Source organism: Somniosus microcephalus, chromosome 18, assembly GCF_052327205.1.
Source record: "Somniosus microcephalus isolate GS21.2 chromosome 18, FLI_Smic_1.0, whole genome shotgun sequence".
Classification (NCBI taxonomy): Eukaryota; Metazoa; Chordata; class Chondrichthyes; order Squaliformes; family Somniosidae; genus Somniosus; species Somniosus microcephalus.
This window is the reverse complement of record NC_141004.1, coordinates 63,235,983-63,257,568: the sequence shown is the minus strand read 5'-3', so window position 1 is coordinate 63,257,568 and position 21,586 is coordinate 63,235,983. Positions and strand designations below refer to the sequence as shown.

Below are 21,586 nucleotides of genomic sequence, written 5' to 3'. Positions count from 1 at the left end.
ACATTCAGGCAGATGGAGAGATTCCCGGCCTGTTACTGAGTGTTTTCTCAGTTGTCAGGCAGCTTCATCTGCTGTGCTCCAATATTGCTTACCTGCTGCCAAACCCACATTTTAATTTTTTGGGATATGTACAATGCCATGTTGTGGTATTAAGAATGTACAGATTTAATGAACACACAATTAGATGATTATAGTACTGTGAAGAATTTCCAGAGATTAACTTGAAAATTAATAGCCTCCTTGGGGAGCCATCAGTGAGTTAATTGTATTTTGTTTGTGTTGAACTCCAGTCTCGGTATTCATCATGATATGATAACATATTGTAAAGACATCTGTTCTCCCACAGGTTATGTGAAAGGCAAGAAGGTGTCTAGCTTGTTTACAAAAACTTGATGGAGCTAAAACCTTTAGCTGAATGCTTGTGCGATGTGTATATGCCAGTTCATTAGGACAATGCCTTTATTAGGGACATTATCCTGTGCACCAGTGAGCCTTCCTTTCATATTCTTTGTACACTTTGTACATTTTAAAAAAATATGAAGACAATCTCTAAAGGGATTAATTGCATCGATCATTGCTTCAAGGTACTTTCCAGTAGCACTTGTTTAGAATAACTTCTTAGAGTTGGATTTTTCCCCCCATCTAAACCCTATTTAACAATTTTCCTAGATTTCTCCCCTGAATATGCTAATTGTTACTGGAGCCTGCTTCCACAGCAGCCCCTCCAGTTCCTCACCCAAGTGGCTATTTTCATGAGTCTACATAGTGCCCATCAGAAGGCTATTGACTGGAGGCCACCACAGTCGAGCCTGATACTGGCGTCAACTAATGTCCACAATACATATCTTGTAGCTGGGGTCATTGGATAGCAGAAAGGATCGGGAATGCACTGGCTACTTTTATTTTCCTCTCCCTAACCCAGGGGCGATGAAGCCACTTGCAATACCCCAGGTTAAGATCAGCTAACTCAATACCAGGCTGGCAAAGGCTCTTTACTAAGCCATGGGGAACCTCGCAGTTCAATTATTTTTTTTTTAATCTTAATTTGCAAGGCTGTTCTACGGAGCCCTGTCGGCATTCATTTCAGAAAGCTGTTAAGTGGTGGCGGGATCTTTTGGGTAATGCCCAAATTAGGAGAGGGGACTCCCATGAGCGAGTGGGAAAACTTTGAGTGAGTGATTTCCGAGAATGCCAATAAATCCTTGTTCTGTGCCGAAGGGATTCCCCTGGCTATTCCCCATTCCATATCAACTTCTTGAAATAAATGTTCACATAATTCCAAGAGAAGTCTTGTAAATGCACAAATGATTATCCAAAATCAGGAAGGGGCTCTGTGGTAAGTACCTGTCAGACTGATTTAAACACGACGGTAAATGGAAGAAGTCTCTTTCTCAAGCCAACAGATTAAATTTACAAACCAAAAACTTAACACAAGATGAACTGCCCTTCTTACATTTTTTGACATCTTGGTTAAAGTTTCCGGTTTAGGTAAAAATATTAATGGTGTGAAAAATGATATGGGCTCTCAAAGTGGCTGTACCTGGTGGCCACGTGAAGTTGTCCATGTAATTAACGGAGAAAATATGGTTAGTAATTGAAGTGGGACCTTAATTACCCACCCCAATGAAGGGGATTTCCAAGTATTAAATGATGGAAATTGGCAGATTATCTAGATTCCACTGGAAGCCGTGTGCTGTTCAGCTACTCGGAGTGGAGAAGTCACGCATGCATGGCTTCCCTTATGTTTTTTTTCATACCTTAAGTCACTCGCTGACAAAAGATTTGAAAAGAACTATATGCTGTACATGGGTCTTGTCTGGTTTGATTAAGTAGTGGATCAATGCGCTGCTCTCATGGCTGTTGCCTACAGCACAGTCAGCTGGTCACCGTAGTTTCCCTACACTACAACAGTAACTGCACTTCAAAAGTATTTCATTGGCTGTGAAGTGCTTTAGAAAGTGCTGATGTCTTGAAAGGCACTATTTAAATGTAAGCTCTTTCTTTGCTTGCCCCTACCTCTGCGGATAATGGGAGTACAGATAGTTGAGGCTTTGCTGTAATTAAAAGTGAAGCTTGTCCTCTTTGGGAGTAAGGGCATGGTGGTTCAGAGGACTTCTATACAAAGAAAGGAACACACACAGTTTGAGAAAATAGCTGTTATACAAAGAGCCCATCACAAACCATGTAGAACCAATGTATTGGCAAAGTTATATATACATTCATTTTGTGGGCATTACCTTTCCCTGCCCCAAGTAACCCGTTTAATACTTCAGTTGTAGTATCACTGCATTTTTGGTTAGAAGTGACACAAGTGTCAGTATAATCCTGAAGTTGGAGTTACGGGGCTTTTGCATTGCTTGGGCTTGAGTTTGCATGGAGTATAACTCCAGTACGATGTCAGCATAGTTTTTTTTTTAAGTGCTCAGGAGATCCCCTTGGACTTCCCAGCCACTTTTAAATCTTAAATATTTTGGGACTGTGGATTTTCCAGCTGGTGGTCTTGATGTATATAAAAATTAAAGCCTGGGCATGGAGCTTGCTTGTACATAAAAATGCATAATCAAAGCTCTATTCTGGCCAGGAGATTTTAATTAGAGCCTGGTAGGTGTTGCCTGGCTGGAACCAATGCTATAGCTGCAGTTGAAACGCACTGCAAGAAAATGTGTGATTTCTATTCAAAGATATGTACAACACATGTAAATAGATAACCTGTAGACATCTTGAATCCAATGTTGCTGTGAATATTTATCATGCAGTGGTATTTTCAGAAACAGATTTTGGCTCATCCTGTTCATGTTTACACTGGATTTATGGGCATTAGCAATTTTGAGCATTTACTCCATTTGTAATTTCCGATTGGTTTCCTTAGTGATATGGTTGAGTGGAGGTTAGAGAGTTTGTGGTATTGTGTTGAGGCCTGTAGTGCAATGAGACAAATTGTGTGTATAAATGCTATTCAAAAACATTTAAGAGTGATTCAGCTCGCCAATAGGTTGACTCAACAAGCAGTGGATTTACATAAGGTGCAATTGTGGGTGCGTGAAATTTTCATGTAGCTGCACTGATGGCGTTTCAACACCCATAGTATATAGATGTTGTCCTTACAAACTTGGCTTGTGTGTGTATTTTGAGCTGTGCAACACTAACGTGAAGTGATGGTGGGTAGCAATCTAAAGCAACACACCAGAATTTTCCAATGCAATCTATTAATTTTCTCTTCACCACCTCTCTTTGGCATCAACTCCGTACCAAATTATCATTCTGTAGGTACTGAGTGCCCTCTGTTAATTTTCCCAGGTAGTCATTATTCATGTGTGAGCCTCTACAGTGAGTGTTGGCAAGCTGTTTGACCATGGGATGCAACACAGTTTGTCTTGACCAACAGCTACAATTGGGCACTTCCAGCAGGGTTTGCTGGATAACCATCAATAATGAGAACCCTGCCTTTTTTTGTTATCTCACTTTTTTTTCCTCCACCCACCCCCCTGGAATGGGCATTTGGACAAATTATAGCATCTTTACCACTCTGGCCAAATCAGCAAATTCAACCGAGACCAGTGACTGAACCTAGATCCCAGCTGCTCTTTATGATTCAGCTGCTCACTGGATAAGTTGTTGAACCTTTGGAGTGTTGTACAGGAAACTTTGTGATATCCGGCACCAACGGGACCGGCATGTTGCCGATCTATAAAAACTGCCGGACATGCAAAGTTAATGTTGAAGCATACGGAGATTTTCATCTCCGTATCTGACAACAAACACTGTTGCTTAGCAACAGCTTCTAAAGAGTCGGCTGCAGCTGCAAGCGTCTCTAGCTGAAGCTGTTGCTATAGCTACAGACCTTGCAGTGCTTGACTGGGGGAAAAAAAAGAACGAGAACGAAAAAAAACTTATAGAAAACGGCTCCTGATTTTTGCTGTTGGATCGAGTATTCCGGACATACAACTTCCGGATAAACCAAAGTTTCCTGTATTACACAACAGGAGACTTATTGGGGGCTTGTGGGGTTTTTCATGTAACACCAGTAAACTAATTAGCCTATTCAACAGATATCCAATGAAGACATTTCTGTGCTAGCTTTAAAAATACATTGTTTAGATTTTGAAAGTCATAATTCTCTTTGGGTCCGTACCATTGTCACTCATCATTCCATCAAGTTGTTTCCGAAATTTCAACTAGGAAGTGCACAAGAGCGCTGAAGATGCATAAAAGGTTTTTGTCAGGAAAACCTCTTCCCATCTGTATATTGACTGTTGTTTTCCTTAAATCTAGAGCCCATACAGTGGAGTTATGAGAAATGTGGACACCCTGCATCCTGTAGCCAGCGCCTCTATTAAAGCTGGACTGGCCCTAGAATGTTGTTCATTGAATGTGTGCATGTGCAATGCTTTCATTATCTGCATGTGTCTCACTCTGGAATCGCACTTTGTTGATTGGCAAAAAGTGAAAGAACAACAAGCTGAGGAGTAAGGGACTGTATGAATGAAAAGTGAAGAAAACACCAGAAAACTACCAATGAGAAACTACTAGGGACTTGGGAAATAAAACCATCTTGAATGATCAGTTGAGAGCACACCTAGAAAAGAAAGAAAAACAATAAAATTGCTCAGGATACTATGGAATTTTTTCTGCTCATTTTCCTTCAGCTTGGTGAATATCGGCTAAAAAGGCTTCTAACATTAAAAGAAAATTAGTCATTTCACAATAATATTATCCTTAAATATCCATGCCTTTGTTACCTCTAGACTTGACTATTCCAATGCCGGCCTCCCACATTCTACCCTCCGTAAACTTGAGGTTAATGTTCCTTTTAAGTTGGGCGGCCACGCAGCTCTCTGGACCTATCGCGCAGCTGGCTCGCCAGCTTTTCAATGGTTAAAAAAAACGCATGCGCGGTATTTTGAATGGGCCACGCACCCAAATGATATTGGTTGAGGCCATCCAAAACTCTGCTGCCCATGTCCTAACTCTCAACAAGTCGCGTTTACCCATCACCCTGTGCTTGCTGACCTACATTGGCTCCTGGTTAAGCAACACCTTAGAGCATAAGCAATAGGAGCAGGAATAGGCCACTTGGCCCCCCAAGCCTGCTCTGCCCTTCAAGAAGATCATGGCTGTTCTTGGGTTCAAAGCCACTTCCCTGCCTGCTCCCCATAACCCTTCGCTCCCTTATCTTGCAAAAATCTGTCTATCTCCACCTTAAATGTATTTAATGACCCAGCCTCCACGGCTCTCTGGGGCAGAGAATTCCACAGATTTACGACCCTCTGAGAGAAGAAACTCCTCCTCATCTCAGTTCTAAACGGGCGACCCTTTATTCTGAAACTATGCCCCCGAGTTCTAGATTTCCTCTCTGTATCTACCTTGTTGAGCCCCCTCAGTATCTTCTATGTTTCAATAAGATCACCTCTCATTCTTCTAAATTCCAATGAGTATAGGCTCAACCTGCTCAACCTTTCTTCATAAGTCAACCCCCTCATCTCCGGAATGGGTTTTAAAATTCTCATCCCTGTTTTCAAATCCCTCCATGGCTTCGCTCTTCCCTATCTCTCTAACCTCCTCCAGCCCTACAACTGTCTGCGATATCTGGTCTCTTGGGCATCACCGATTTTAATTGCTCCAACATTGGTGGCCATGCCTTCAGCAGCTGAGGGCCTAAACTCTGGAATTCCTTCCCTAAACCTCTCTACCTCCCTTTGATCCTTTTAAGATGCTTTATAAAAAATTAGAGGGCCGGCAACATAATTAGGCAACAGGACAGCCAATTTCTCCTCTTCCTCTTGAATATTTTTCAAAGAACAAAATTGAATCCTGAAAGTTTCTCTGGGAAACACAAGGGCTTTAATTAACACCGGCTGTTTTATTGACAGAAAACACTCTTTCTGATTAGTGACGCCTGTGAGACAGAAAAGGTGGGTTCTTCCCAATTTGAATTTTAAAAATCAATTTTGAAAACTTCTGATAAACACAAGGGCTTTGATTGACATCAGCTGTTTTAGTTTAAAAAATGTAAACCTTGGTGACAGCTGTGGTAGACCTATGGGCCCAGAATTTGCTGGAAAAATAACAGCGTGTGAGCGACATGCGCTGTTATTACAGTAATGTGTAAATCGGCCAGCAACTTGTGTCGCGGAAGCGATACCCCGTGACCTGCGAATTGCCGCGCATTGCTGAATGACTTCCGCTGCTCATCCATTAAATTCGCAGTAACAGCACCTCGCGCTCAATCTCCCGCGATTATCCTGAAGTTGCTGCATTTTTAATTAATTGCCCATTAAAAGCGCCACAAAGTTAAATCTAGTCATTAACAGCGCAAGTACCCTTTTAACGACGTGATAATTATTAATTGCCAATTAACCTCTCTTGCCTAGAAAGTGATCAATTAAAAGTGTGGCGTCTCATTCCTTCAGGCTGTGAATTGTTGGAAATTTTATACATTCCACCCCACCGAAACCATGTGATCCCCCGGGAGAGGCAAAAAAATTACAAATCCAGGCCAATTTGGGGAAATAAATCTGCAAAATTTCTCTCTGAACCATTCTATACAATCAAAACTAGTCCAGGAGATCACTGGCAATCTTTCGTTCCCTCTCATTTCTCTTTCTGTACCTGATTTGACATTGAAATCACCCACACTAATTCACCCTCTTTCTCGGTGCTTCCTGGTTATTTCTTAATCTAGTAATATCATTGGTTAAGGAGATGCATTGTTTATCCCGTTGTTCACCAAGTCCCCGATGTCCTGTTGCCCTCACTGCCCTGTTATTAGATCGTATTACCAGCAACTTTGCAGGCAACAATTTTTAAAACATAAACATGCGCGAAAAAGTCTAGCAGGGCAGGCCCTGAGAATACCCGCTCCAGCAAAACCTGGGCTATGGTTTTAAGCACTATTTGTGCTTTAATAATCTGACTGCCTGTTGATGCATTCAACAGTATTCTGTACCCCCTCCTCCTCTGTCTCTAACTCTGTCCTCCTCCCTGTCTCTACCCCCCCTCCTCCTCCCTGTCTCTACCCCCCTCCTCCGCTCTGTCTCTACCCCCCCTCCTCTGTCTCTACCCCCCCTCCTCTGTCTCTACCCCCCTCCTCTGTCTCTACCCCCTCCTCTGTCTCTACCCCCCTCCTCTGTCGCTACCCCCTCCTCCTCTGTCGCTACCCCCTCCTCCTCCTCTGTCGCTACCCCCCTCCTCCTCTGTCGCTACCCCCCTCCTCCTCTGTCGCTACCCCCCTCCTCCTCTGTCGCTACCCCCCTCCTCCTCTGTCGCTACCCCCGTCCTCCTCTGTCGCTACCCCCCTCCTCCTCTGTCGCTACCCCCCTCCTCCTCTGTCGCTACCCCCCTCCTCCTCTGTCGCTACCCCCCTCCTCCTCTGTCGCTACCCCCCTCCTCCTCTGTCGCTACCCCCCTCCTCCTCTGTCGCTACCCCCCTCCTCCTCTGTCGCTACCCCCCTCCTCCTCTGTCGCTACCCCCCTCCTCCTCTGTCGCTACCCCCCTCCTCCTCTGTCGCTACCCCCCCTCCTCTGTCGCTACCCCCCTCCTCCTCTGTCGCTACCCCCCTCCTCTGTCGCTACCCCCCTCCTCCTCTGTCGCTACCCCCTCCTCCTCTGTCGCTACCCCCCTCCTCCTCTGTCGCTACCCCCCTCCTCCTCTGTCGCTACCCCCTCCTCCTCTGTCGCTACCCCCCTCCTCCTCTGTCGCTACCCCCCTCCTCCTCTGTCGCTACCCCCCTCCTCCTCTGTCGCTACCCCCCTCCTCCTCTGTCGCTACCCCCTCCTCCTCCTCTGTCGCTACCCCCCTCCTCCTCTGTCGCTACCCCCCTCCTCCTCTGTCGCTACCCCCCTCCTCCTCTGTCGCTACCCCCGTCCTCCTCTGTCGCTACCCCCCTCCTCCTCTGTCGCTACCCCCCTCCTCCTCTGTCGCTACCCCCCTCCTCCTCTGTCGCTACCCCCCCTCCTCCTCTGTCGCTACCCCCCTCCTCCTCTGTCGCTACCCCCCTCCTCCTCTGTCGCTACCCCCCTCCTCCTCTGTCGCTACCCCCCCTCCTCCTCTGTCGCTACCCCCCCTCCTCCTCTGTCGCTACCCCCCTCCTCCTCTGTCGCTACCCCCCCTCCTCCTCTGTCGCTACCCCCCTCCTCCTCTGTCGCTACCCCCCTCCTCCTCTGTCGCTACCCCCCTCCTCCTCTGTCGCTACCCCCCTCCTCCTCTGTCGCTACCCCCCTCCTCCTCTGTCGCTACCCCCCCTCCTCCTCTGTCGCTACCCCCCTCCTCCTCTGTCGCTACCCCCCTCCTCCTCTGTCGCTACCCCCCTCCTCCTCTGTCGCTACCCCCCTCCTCCTCTGTCGCTACCCCCCTCCTCCTCTGTCGCTACCCCCCTCCTCCTCTGTCGCTACCCCCCTCCTCCTCTGTCGCTACCCCCCTCCTCCTCTGTCGCTACCCCCCTCCTCCTCTGTCGCTACCCCCCTCCTCCTCTGTCGCTACCCCCCTCCTCCTCTGTCGCTACCCCCCTCCTCCTCTGTCGCTACCCCCCTCCTCCTCTGTCGCTACCCCCCTCCTCCTCTGTCGCTACCCCCCTCCTCCTCTGTCGCTACCCCCCTCCTCCTCTGTCGCTACCCCCCTCCTCCTCTGTCGCTACCCCCCTCCTCCTCTGTCGCTACCCCCCTCCTCCTCTGTCGCTACCCCCCTCCTCCTCTGTCGCTACCCCCCTCCTCCTCTGTCGCTACCCCCCTCCTCCTCTGTCGCTACCCCCCTCCTCCTCTGTCGCTACCCCCCTCCTCCTCTGTCGCTACCCCCCTCCTCCTCTGTCGCTACCCCCCTCCTCCTCTGTCGCTACCCCCCTCCTCCTCTGTCGCTACCCCCCCTCCTCCTCTGTCGCTACCCCCCTCCTCCTCTGTCGCTACCCCCCTCCTCCTCTGTCGCTACCCCCCTCCTCCTCTGTCGCTACCCCCCTCCTCCTCTGTCGCTACCCCCCTCCTCCTCTGTCGCTACCCCCCTCCTCCTCTGTCGCTACCCCCCTCCTCCTCTGTCGCTACCCCCCTCCTCCTCTGTCGCTACCCCCCCTCCTCCTCTGTCGCTACCCCCCTCCTCCTCTGTCGCTACCCCCCTCCTCCTCTGTCGCTACCCCCCTCCTCCTCTGTCGCTACCCCCCTCCTCCTCTGTCGCTACCCCCCTCCTCCTCTGTCGCTACCCCCCTCCTCCTCTGTCGCTACCCCCCTCCTCCTCTGTCGCTACCCCCCTCCTCCTCTGTCGCTACCCCCCTCCTCCTCTGTCGCTACCCCCCTCCTCCTCTGTCGCTACCCCCCTCCTCCTCTGTCGCTACCCCCCTCCTCCTCTGTCGCTACCCCCCTCCTCCTCTGTCGCTACCCCCCTCCTCCTCTGTCGCTACCCCCCTCCTCCTCTGTCGCTACCCCCCTCCTCCTCTGTCGCTACCCCCCTCCTCCTCTGTCGCTACCCCCCTCCTCCTCTGTCGCTACCCCCCTCCTCCTCTGTCGCTACCCCCCTCCTCCTCTGTCGCTACCCCCCTCCTCCTCTGTCGCTACCCCCCTCCTCCTCTGTCGCTACCCCCCTCCTCCTCTGTCGCTACCCCCCTCCTCCTCTGTCGCTACCCCCCTCCTCCTCTGTCGCTACCCCCCTCCTCCTCTGTCGCTACCCCCCTCCTCCTCTGTCGCTACCCCCCTCCTCCTCTGTCGCTACCCCCCTCCTCCTCTGTCGCTACCCCCCTCCTCCTCTGTCGCTACCCCCCTCCTCCTCTGTCGCTACCCCCCTCCTCCTCTGTCGCTACCCCCCTCCTCCTCTGTCGCTACCCCCCTCCTCCTCTGTCGCTACCCCCCTCCTCCTCTGTCGCTACCCCCCTCCTCCTCTGTCGCTACCCCCCTCCTCCTCTGTCGCTACCCCCCTCCTCCTCTGTCGCTACCCCCCTCCTCCTCTGTCGCTACCCCCCTCCTCCTCTGTCGCTACCCCCCTCCTCCTCTGTCGCTACCCCCCTCCTCCTCTGTCGCTACCCCCCTCCTCCTCTGTCGCTACCCCCCTCCTCCTCTGTCGCTACCCCCCTCCTCCTCTGTCGCTACCCCCCCTCCTCCTCTGTCGCTACCCCCCTCCTCCTCTGTCGCTACCCCCCTCCTCCTCTGTCGCTACCCCCCTCCTCCTCTGTCGCTACCCCCCTCCTCCTCTGTCGCTACCCCCCTCCTCCTCTGTCGCTACCCCCCTCCTCCTCTGTCGCTACCCCCCTCCTCCTCTGTCGCTACCCCCCCTCCTCCTCTGTCGCTACCCCCCTCCTCCTCTGTCGCTACCCCCCTCCTCTGTCGCTACCCCCCTCCTCCTCCTCTGTCGCTACCCCCCCCCTCCTCCTCTGTCGCTACCCCCCCTCCTCCTCTGTCGCTACCCCCCCCCTCCTCCTCTGTCGCTACCCCCCCCCCTCCTCTGTCGCTACCCCCCCCTCCTCCTCTGTCGCTACCCCCCCCTCCTCCTCTGTCGCTACCCCCCCCCTCCTCCTCTGTCGCTACCCCCCCCCCCCCTCCTCCTCTGTCGCTACCCCCCCCCCTCCTCACCAGCATTAGTGACAGCAAAAACTGGGAAGCTTTTTCTGAAATCAGGACTCGGGTAATGGCAATCATCTTGCATCCTTCTACATTACCTTGCTACTGACTTTTTTGATCTACTGAATGGATCACAATCCTACTGTACTTGAATCAGAACATGGTAGTTTCAGTCTGTGACTTTCATACACGAGCATGATTAATTGGATAAGCTTTAATCAAGTTTAGAATTTCATTTCCATATCCTAGCATAATTCAGAGCATCCATAAAGCTTTATATTAAGGTTGCAGAACCAGTTGGTGACAAGTCACTAGTTTGCCCGAGTTCAGTAGTGGGAACAAAAGGTACTTGTGCACATAGATGTATGTCCATCGTGCCTGTCCCCCACAATTGCGATACCTTGTGTATCGCATCATATACACTCTACCCCACCGAAACCATGTGATCTCCAGGGAGAAGCAAAAACCAGATTTAAAAATCCAGGCCAATTTGGGAGAAAACATCTGGGAAATTCCTCTCTGACCCATCTAGGCGATCGAAACAAGTCCAGGAGATCGCTCTGGCCCTGAATTACCTGCAGTACCTACCTTCTGTAAGATGTGATCGCCGCCTCAGCCAGAAACGGGTCCAGCTCGCGCTTGAAGGAATTCAGCGAATCCGCATCCACCGCGCGAGATGGCAGCCTGTTCCAGAGGCCCACTATTCTCTGGGAAAAGAACCACCTCCTGACATCTCACCTAGATCTAGCCTTATACCACTTAAATTTGTGTATAGTGTATTTTAGTTATGTAGTGCTGTGGTCCATTCGGTCAATCGCACTGCGATCGTCACCTTAGTCCAGTGGACCACTGATCAGGCATGTGTGTTGTACAGACTGGTAAAGACATCTTTCAGCGGTGGTTATTTAGGTTTCATAGGAAAGACCTGTTCAGTTAGCCCATTCTAAACAACCATATTAAGTATTGTGCGCTGCACTTGGGTTTCTTCAGTCTAATCGTAATGGATCCTGGAAATATCCCAAACCTTCAAGTCTGAGATGCAGATAAGCCTATTCTTTTCCAGTAGGAATGTATATATAGTAAACTAGCTGGAGGGGGAGGGCTGGAGGGGGAGGGCTGGAGGGGGAGGGCTGGAGGGGGAGGGGGAGGGCAGGAGGGGGAGGGCGGGGGCGGGGGGAAGGGAAGGGGGAGGGCGGGGGGGAAGGGAAGGGGAGGGCAGAAGGGGGGCGGGGGGGAAGGGGGAGGGCGGGGGGGGAGAGGGCGGGCGGGGGGAAGGGGGAGGGAAGGGAGGGGGGAGGGAAGGGAGGGGGAAGGGGGAGGGCGGGCGGGGGGGGGGAGGGAAGGGGGGGGCGGGGGGGGGGAAGGGACGGCTTGAGGCTGAGAGATGGCCACGCCCGGTTGCTGGGGTAACCCTGCCGCGCCGCCCCGCCCCGCACTCCAGAGAGCCCCGCTCTCGCAGCCGCCCCGCCCCGCACTCCCGAGAGCCCCGCTCTTGCAGCCGCCCCGCCCCGCACTCCCGAGAGCCCCGCTCCCCAAGCCCCAGCTGGCACTCCCGTTGCCGGGGTAACCCTTCCCGCTCACCAAGGCCGAGATCCGCACTCTCGAGAGCCCCGCCCCCCCGCCCGAGCCGAGCGCGGAACAGAGTCTCACCTCCTGCTGCGCGTGCACCCTGACCCTCGTGGCTGACGCCGTTGCCCCGGGTAACGTGACACCGGGGGGGGGGGGCGGGGGGGGGTGGTGTGAGGAGCTTAGCAGCAGCCCAGTTACCTAGCTCAGGCCTGGCTGGGCAAGAAAGGCCCAGGCTTTCAGGCCTAAGAAAAAAACTGGCAAAGGTAGGAAAAAGAATGTTCAGGTTAGATAAAATATTTACAAATGAGTGATTTATTTTAAAAGAATTTAATAAATTGAATTTTATTTTGCTGGAAATGTATATTTGAAAAGAAAGACGCAGAAAGCAGGAAAAAGAATGGAAGCAAGATGGCGGCTACGCACCTCGGTTCAGAACGATAAGGCCCGCCCACACACGCACCGATTGGTCGACCGTCAGGTCACCAAAGCGTAGGATTGGTCAATCGTCCCGTCACTCGACCGTAGGAGGGCCCGGCCGCACGCGGCAGCAAGCCGCCGTACGATTGGTCGACCTCGAGGTCACTCTGTCGCTAATGAGCGGATAATGAGATGCTAATGAGCGGAATGTTGAAGGTTTTTGGGATACCGCGGGCGCGATTTTAGCCCGGCCGAAACGTAAATACGCTTTAAACCGTCTCGGAAGCGTAAGCTTTCTTTGGAGGTAACGCACGCGTAGGTACGCCCTGTAACTTTCGAGCGCATAGCCCGACAGACGCACACGCGATGACAGACAGACGGACAGACCCCGACAGACGCACACGCGATGACAGACAGACAGATCGACCGATTTATATATATAGATTGGTTTCTGGCAGCAAGCCAACAGCTTTCAATGGCTATTTTCTTGAATTTTTGCTTTAGAGCCCTTCGCTGATGTCACTGAATCCAAATTTTTCTTTGTTGGACACCCCAGTAACATGAATGTTTGGTTAGAGCCCAAATGCTGTTGAAATTACAACTGAAGCAAATTACAGTATGGTACTTGCCCTTTCACAAATTAATTGCCATTCTAGAGGGAAGGTTTTATGGCTTTGTGTTGTAAGCAGTCACTATCTGTCACAGTTGGGATCAAAGCTGTCTCCCCACGCTGAATGTGTGGCCCTGAAATTGAGTAACGAAACAGTTTTTTTAGAATTCAGATATTAAGATGGAGAGCAAACTTGATTTTTTTTTTAAATGGTGCTAATCTAATAAAGTCGAGGTGATGAGCACCAGAACAGATTACCATGAAAGCTGCCGGATTGTTGTAAAAACCCAACAGGTTCCCTAATATCCTTCAGAGAGAAGACCTGCCACCACTATCGGCTTTGGCTTGCTTGTGCCGCCAGTCCTGTGCTATGTTGGTTGGCTGTTAATGCCACAAGGGCAGCAAGGGATGGGCAATAAATACTGCCTTGCCAGCGTCACTCAACATAAAACAATTCAATCAGTAAATAAAATAATGGCTTTTGTCTGTACACTAAGTAGTACAGAACTGCATTGTGTAAATTTTAACAAAATGTAAACATCCTATGTAACTCCAGATATACTGTTGTAATGAATACTTACCAGGGTTTTCATGGGAGTTAAATAGTACATCCATTACTGTTAATACAACTGACATGCCTTGTACATCTTTCACCCATTGCAGTGGCTTTTCAGTCTTGGCTGTAAGTAGTGTTAATAACCAGGTGATCTCTTATAGGTCAAACCATTTTTATTGGAGTGGATATTTGGTTGTAGTTAGAGGCAGTTAAACTTGTATTGAACTATATATTTTTGCACTACATTGCACTACTGAGACAGTGCTGTAGTGAGACGTTAAACCGAAACCCTGTCTGCCCCCTCGGGTGGACATAAAAGATCCTGTTGCGCTATTTGAAGAGAAGGGGAGTTCTCCCAGTATCCTGCCCAACATTTATTCCTTTACCACTAAAGTTCCTCGGAGTCCACATCACGGAAGACCTCTCCTGGTCCCTCAATACCTCCTCTGGTGAAGAAGGCCCAGCAGCGCCTATATTTCCTAAGGAGGCTGAAGGGATGTAACCTGTCACCCCTGATCCTCTCTAACTTTTACCGCTGCACAATAGAGAGCATCCTGACGAACTGTATCACAGTATGGTATGGCAGCTGTAGCTACTATGACCGGAAAGCCCTGCAGCGGGTAGTCAAAACTGCCCAACGCATTACCGGCACCCGGCTACCGACCATAGAGCACATATACCAGAAACGCTGTTTACGGAGGTCACAGACCATCATCAAAGACCCTACCCACCCCAGCCACAGTCTGTTCGCCCTCCTGCCATCTGGGAGACGCTACAGATGCATTCGCACCCGAACGACCAGATTTAGGAACAGCTTCTTTCCCAGGGCTGTCATCCCACTGAACTCCACAAATAAACTCTAAAGCCTGCACATCTGCCAATGCACTTTATTATGGTTATGTTTATGTTAATATATTACAAGCCAAATGTATGTTGAATGTTTAAATGTCTTAATCTAAATGTACACTCTCGGGAGCCGCAAGCCTACATTTCGTTGTACTGCACTTGTGCACTAACAATGACAATAAAGTTGATTATGATTAAACCCCAAAACACATTATCTGATATTTTATCTTGTTTGTGGGACTTTGCTGTGTGCAAATTGGCACCACATTGCTTACATTATAGCAGTGACTGCACTTCAAAAGTAGTTCATTGGCTGTGAAACACTTTGGGGTGCCCTTGGGTCGTGAAAAGTGCTATATAAATGCAAACCTGTTCTTTCCATACCCAAGATCACTAACTAAGTTCTTCTTTGCAAGGATAGAATTGGTATTTTCCCCACAGTCACAAGAACCTTTTGCAGATATTGAAACCAAATGTGTGAAGTGTTACCAATCCTAGACTGGTACTGTACCTTATGCAAGAGCACAATAACCCAAGGAGTTTAAATCTTTACTGGTTTACTTTTCTCTCCTCAAGGCAGGTTTTATTTGAACATAAACTTCAGACTTTTTTCCCATGGGATTTATTTTGATGGTAAATTCGTCCTTTCTTTTTTGCTTTACAGATACCAATTTTTAGAAGAAGCATTTCAAAACCAAAAAATTATTATTGAGACTTTAATGGCCAAGCTTCAAGAAAAGAAGAATTATGTGCAGTACGCAGCTAGTCAAGTGCAGAACAGGTACGTTCAACTTACCGAACAGAGCACAAAATGCTGCCATTTTCATTTCAATTAAGCCTCTTGAAACTTGAAGCTTTTAGAATGAGTTTCAGCTATTTGAAATGGAGCATGCAGTATTATCCCCCTGTAGCTGTTGTGTTTATTCACACCTGAATACCGAGTTTGTTTTTTAAAATTGCTCTTCATGCAAGAAAGTTTTGCTACTGAGTTGCAAGTCAAATGCTGATGTTTGCTGGACGAGCCTCACTCTCCCAAAACCAGTGTTATCCATGTTCCTTGACTCGAGCAAATGCTTGACACACAGTTTTGTCCTTGATACAATGCTCGGAGGCTTTTCTAGGCTTGCAACCACTGTTGTGAAAAGTGTACCTTTTGGTTCATAGGATATATAGCACAGAAACAAGGCCATTCGGCCCAACCAGTTTATGCTCCAATCGATCCTCCTCCCATCTTTCCTCATCTAACTATCAACTATTAAATCCTTTCTCCCTCGCATGATCTAGCTTTCCCCTTAAATGCATCTATACTATTCGCTTCAACTACTCCCTGTGGTAGTCTCTTTCCCAGCTATCATAAAGCGTAAGTGAGATGTACCATTCTTGTCCCTCTCTATCCCACTCTCTCTCAAAACAAAAGTAGGTGAGAATGTTATTTTTACTCTGCTACTCCTGTTTAGGAGGGCGATTATACAGCTATCATCAATGGCTATGTGGCTACCAGTTTCTTTTGAAAGACTTGTACAAAGCTACAGCTTATTCCTGTATTGTGTACCCCAAAGTATTAGAACTCACCAATGGCAGAATAATCTTTCATATCTTTTAACTCAATTAATATTTGCAACTGCACAGTTTATAGTTATAGAGACAAATAAGTGCCTACTGGTGACAAAAGCTGTGTTTAATTATTACAAATTACTAAATGACAGCACAGAAAACCAGTGCTGTGCGCATCTCATATTTGTCCTGAATCTAGGTGTAATATATTTTTTAATGGTTTCGTTTCGGACTACACAGCCCGTACTGCCTTGGATTCTGACCCAGTTAGTTTTACAAGGATTTTGCATTCTCCCAAAGGCAGCAACTTCTGGAGTATGATTGCATCAGTACCTGTCGCCCTCCAGTACCTTGCAGTAGTGTATTCATGTGTGACCTTTGACAGTGAGTGTTTGCAGGCTGTTCAGACATGGGAAGGGAGAGAGATCACAGGCGAGTTCAGTCCTGTTTTTAACTGATGTGGTTTTCTTCATCTTTCGCATGCACGCGTGCACAGTTCTAGCGGAGGCCTGCATAACAATCTCGCCAGTGTCCTCCTTCCTAACTGAGGTCAGTTTTTTAGAATCCTACTGCCACCGTGGCTGAGATTAGCTATCTCAGCACAGTCCAGGTATCGAACTGAAGTTTTTTCTAGATAAATCCAATGAGCCATTGAGGGAAACCACGAGCCTGTCTGCACATTAGTGAAAACACACTTACAGAACTTTTCAATGCAGGTGGGGCTCAGTAGTGTATATAGTGTATGTTACAACAGCTTACATTCCCAGGTTCCCATTCAAATGTGATGTATCTCAGACCCAAATTGACGAGTTAGAATCTTATCGTTCAATCCGAATGCTGAATTCTTCAGACAAAGCAGTGAAGGAAGCACTTGCAGTGGGGCAGGATAAGAACATGTGACGCTGATGTGTGATTTTTCCCACAGGGCAATGTCCAACTGGTTACCCGTTTAGGCAAAATGGCCTGTATCCTATTGTATGTGGTGACTGATCTTTATTCACGGAATAAGGAATCCATTCATATAGGTATTTGGATAGCTCTCAAAAAACTCAAATATCATGAAGTTTTACTCACTTCGCTCTTTCTAGAATTGGATTGAATATAAGCTTTCAACTTCGGAATATCTGGGCAGTTTTATTTGAGAGAGGCTTGTAAAGCCTTACACCTTACAAATAGTTCTGTGCGGGTAAGCGCCACTTTTCAAACCTCTTGAGGTACTAGTGTAAGGAAAAGGAATATTTAAGATTCTGTGTGTGAATCGGACTTTAGAAAACGATTGTTACTAGATTACATGCATTTGTTTCCTTATTTCCATGTTCTTAGGTTAAACGAAGTCACTGATACAAACAAGAAGGTTGAGCATGACATTAAAGTTGCCATCTTCACCCTCATTAATGAGATCAACAAGAAGGGCAAGAATCTATTGCAGCAGCTGGAGGTATGATCGAGTAAATCTGTGCACAGTGATTCTATCCCAGTGCTATTGAACATTACTTCACTTTGACTTGTCTTCACTGCTCCTTTTTCTACAGAATGTAACAAAGGAGCGGCAGATAAAATTACTGCAGCAGCAACAGGATGTTACCAGTCTTGCCAGGCAGGTGGAGCACGTGATGAACTTTGCAAAGTGGGCTATTTCCAGTGGAAGCAGTACAGCACTACTTTACAGCAAGCGTCTGGTAAGACAGTCACATCTTTGTTGCATTATATCTGACGCAGCAGATGTAGCTTTCTGTAGTGGAAAAATTCAATTCCTAACCTATGATATGTTGATGGGGTGAGATGAAGTAAAGTGGGAGGAGGCTCATGTGTAACACAAACACCTGCATAGACCCGTTGGGCTGAATGGCATGTTCCTGTGCTGTAAAATTCCATGTAATTCTAGGTAACCAAGAATCAAAATTAAGACTGCAAAAACAGTGGCTGGCGGAGAATTTTTTTAAAGCGTAATAAAAACTTAATGTTATGCATATATACATGTTTGGAATTGTCAAAAATCTGAAAATGGGGGAGGGCATGCTAGGAGAGACTTTGCTAGTGTGATCATGCAAGAAGGATATAAATATTGGAGTGCATTCATTGGCCTGTTTCTAAAGGTGTTTCACCTCTTCTGAAGAGGATGAATAGTTTCATGAGCATGGGAAGATTTCTGATGCCTCACCCAAGTGACCATTCTTCAGACATGAGCCAAGATGGCCTCCTAACTGAGACACCATTGTGTGGATGTGCTTGGCCAATAGATTTACTAGAAAATGCAGTTAGGTTAACATGGAAGCCACCAGGCCCAATGCGCAAGATTTTCTTACCAAACTGTAGTCAGTTTCTGTCCCTGTTCAAAAGACCAAATACAGACTGCCATATTACACAGAAGATGGTGAACAATGTCCTGGACGCGTAAGTGAGAATCTTGGTTTTAGGTGAATTGCTATGCGGGCTGGCATTGGTTGCTTTTAACATCAGCCCTATTACAGCTATACTTTAGTGGAAAAGGGATTTTGGAGAGACCGCACTTAAGAGTTCTGTGTACAGTTCTGGTCTCCAAATTATAAAAAGGATATAGAGGCACTGGAGTAGATGCAAAAAAGATTTCCAAAGATGATACCAGAACTAAGAGGTTCTAGCTATTGGGAAAGGCTGAACAGGCTGGGGCTCTTTTCTCTAGAAAAGTGAAGGCGGAGGGGTGACCTGATGGAGGTCTTTAACATAATGAAATAGTTTGATAGATAGATGTAGAGAAAAGCTTTCCACTTGAGGAGGAGTCCAAAACTAGAGGTCATAAATATAAGATGGTCACTAATAAATCCAATAGAGAATTCAGGAGAAACTTCTTTATCCAGAGTGGTTAGAATGTGAAACTTGCTACCGCATGGAGTAGTTGAGGCAAATAGCATAGATGCCTTTAAGGGGAAGTTAGATAAGTACATAAGGGAGAAAGGAATAGAAGTATAAGCAGATCGGGGTAGATGAAATAGGGTGGGAGGAGGCCTGTGTGGAACATCGGCTTGGACCAGCAGGGCTGAATGGCCTGTTTCTGTGCTGTATAAATTCTGTCTAATATATGCAGGTTAGAGGAATAGCTGTTGCCTTGTGAAGAACCAACAGACGTGCAATGATGGGGATCGCTAAGAAAAATGGGATTGTTTTGATTAACCATTACTTTTTTGTAGTACCACCCTTGTGAATTCCAGAGCATGATAGCGTGGAGAATATACTTGTTTTTGAGCAATATCCACCAAGCGGCTTCTGTTGGAGACCCCTCTGGACCTGGGCTGCCCTATACAAGTTAGAGCTAAAGCATTGTTCCTACTATATAGTTGCCCCAGACCTTCCAAGTTCTATATGTTGCACAGAGGAATCTATGCAGTCTTGACTGTTATTTCCCATGGCTCAAGATACCAATAATTATGCAGTGGATAGCTGGATGGATGTTTGAATGCACCCAAAACAACAAGTTTTCAGCTTTGAAGCCCAAGGAACAGCTTATAGAACAGTGGTACAGCTACTTCCTGGACACCTATTTGATTTAAATTGGATATGTAAGCTCCCACCGTACAATTCTTTTTACTAATTATTGCAGTCTACATTTAACTGGAGCACTTACAAGCACCTTTGGCCGATTGGTGTTCACATTTGGAACTTCCCCTTCCTAAATCTGTACTGTTGTGGTATGTACCTACAATATAACAGTCCACCTGCACATTAGTCAGTTGGAATGAAGTATAAAAAGGCTAGCTCTAGAATGATTCCAGACTATCGTACAGAGCAAGTTGGAATATGAAGGTTTGATCAATACTACATTGGCCTGCTAAAGTAGGTGGTGGCTCACTTTCAAGATACGATTATGAAGTTGTCTGAGTCCGAAGACTACTATCACTATTTAACTGGGATATACAACCAACGTACTAAGGTACTCTGTCATATTACAGTTCACCATTAAAGAAAGAAAGACTCGCATTTAGATTGCGTCTTTCACGACCTCAGGACGTCCCAAAGTGCTTTACAGCCAATGAGGTACTTTTGAAGTGTAGTCACTATTATAATAAAGTGGAAGATGCACTCAGTAGAGGTATTTCAGAACAATTTCAAGAGATGGGGTGCCCAGAGAGCCCTGTTTGACACCCTGGATAACCATCATATCTTGTGTTTCTGCCTGAGGATTGAGATTGTGTCCGCCAAGAAGATGGACAGTGTCTCCTTTTCATGGATATGATGGTTTCTATATGATAACAGGACAAAAGTTACACTGGTAACCTCCCTATTGGCCCTCCAAGTAATGGTACTCGGACATTGTGACAGGCAGAGACAGAATCCCATCATCTCATGGCAAAGATTTCTCAACAGGTGGGGCGGGTCAAATATTGCATCGGAGCGTTGAAATATTCTGCTTGATTCTTTGCTTTAAGTGATGACTGTTGGATCAGGTTGTACTGTCCCTAAGGCGATACCTTCATTAGTTCAGACAGCATCCACTAATGGTGCTTATAAGCACAATGGGAGAGCAATTGTAGAGTAGTATTGAAGTCAGTCAGTTAGTCCTATCTCAATCTGCTCTACTGCAGCATCTGTTTGACATCAGTTTAAAACCTAGTTTTGTTTGGGTTCATGTTGTAGCTGCTTTGGTCTTTCATGACCAGTTGGCATTTGGATCATTAGGTGAACTGTTTCATGCAAGTATTTGGAAATTGTGTCCCAGGCATTAATTGATTTCCATTGGGATCTTAATTTAGTTCTTCATAAATTTATGTACTCGCCATTTAAGCTTCTTTGAACATGAGTTTATTTCTCTCATGGAAAACCACCTTGGTGTTAATTTTGGCTTGCAGCATTAGTGAACTGCAAGGCCGTATTAAGATTAGGTGTAATTGGCCATCTGACAAGATAGTCCAGGGACACATCGAGTTGTGAGCCAAAGGTACTTTCCCGTTTCATTTGGGTCAACAAATTAGAACGTAACAGGAATTAGGAACAGGAGTAGGCCGTATGGCCCCTGGAGCCTGCTGCGTCATTCTATAAAGCCATGGCTGATCTTCAACCTCAACTCCACTTTCCTGCCCGATCCTAGACCCCTTGATTCCCCATGGGTCCAAAAATCGATCTATCTTGGCCTTGAATATACTCAACGACTCCGCATCCACAGCCCTTTGGGGCAGAGAATTCCAAAGATTCACAACCCTCTGAGTGAAGAAATTCCTCCTCATCTCAGTCTTAAATGGCCGACCCCTTGTCCTGGGACTATTGTAAATGGTCATTGTTTTATCCACTGCCAGATAGTTCAGAACGGGAACATTGATTCTATTATGTAGATACTCGTGGAACCCCCCAAGTTCCATGTTTTGCATAGCAATTTATGCTTATTTCCAATGGTGCAAGGAGTCAAAGTAAACGGCTGAGTATATAGTAGGTGGCCAGATGGATAATTGAATGCTTTCAACACGGCTACTAGTTTGTAGGAATGAAGCCCGAGGGAGCAGGTTAAGTCATTCTAACTGTTCTACAGCTGC

General features: G+C 47.4%; 1 protein-coding gene across 5 annotated transcripts in view; it reads left to right on the top strand.

The window, feature by feature from the left end:
- Positions 1-21,586, top strand: part of trim33 (tripartite motif containing 33) — a 298,400-nt gene that overhangs the window by 230,358 nt on the left and 46,456 nt on the right. For all 5 annotated transcript variants that reach the window (XM_086011578.1, XM_086011579.1, XM_086011576.1 and 2 more), the window contains exons 5-7: positions 15,196-15,312; positions 17,409-17,523; positions 17,618-17,764. In XM_086011578.1, the coding sequence (XP_085867704.1) occupies positions 15,196-15,312; positions 17,409-17,523; positions 17,618-17,764 (379 nt within the window). The remainder of the gene's footprint in view (positions 1-15,195; positions 15,313-17,408; positions 17,524-17,617; positions 17,765-21,586) is intronic.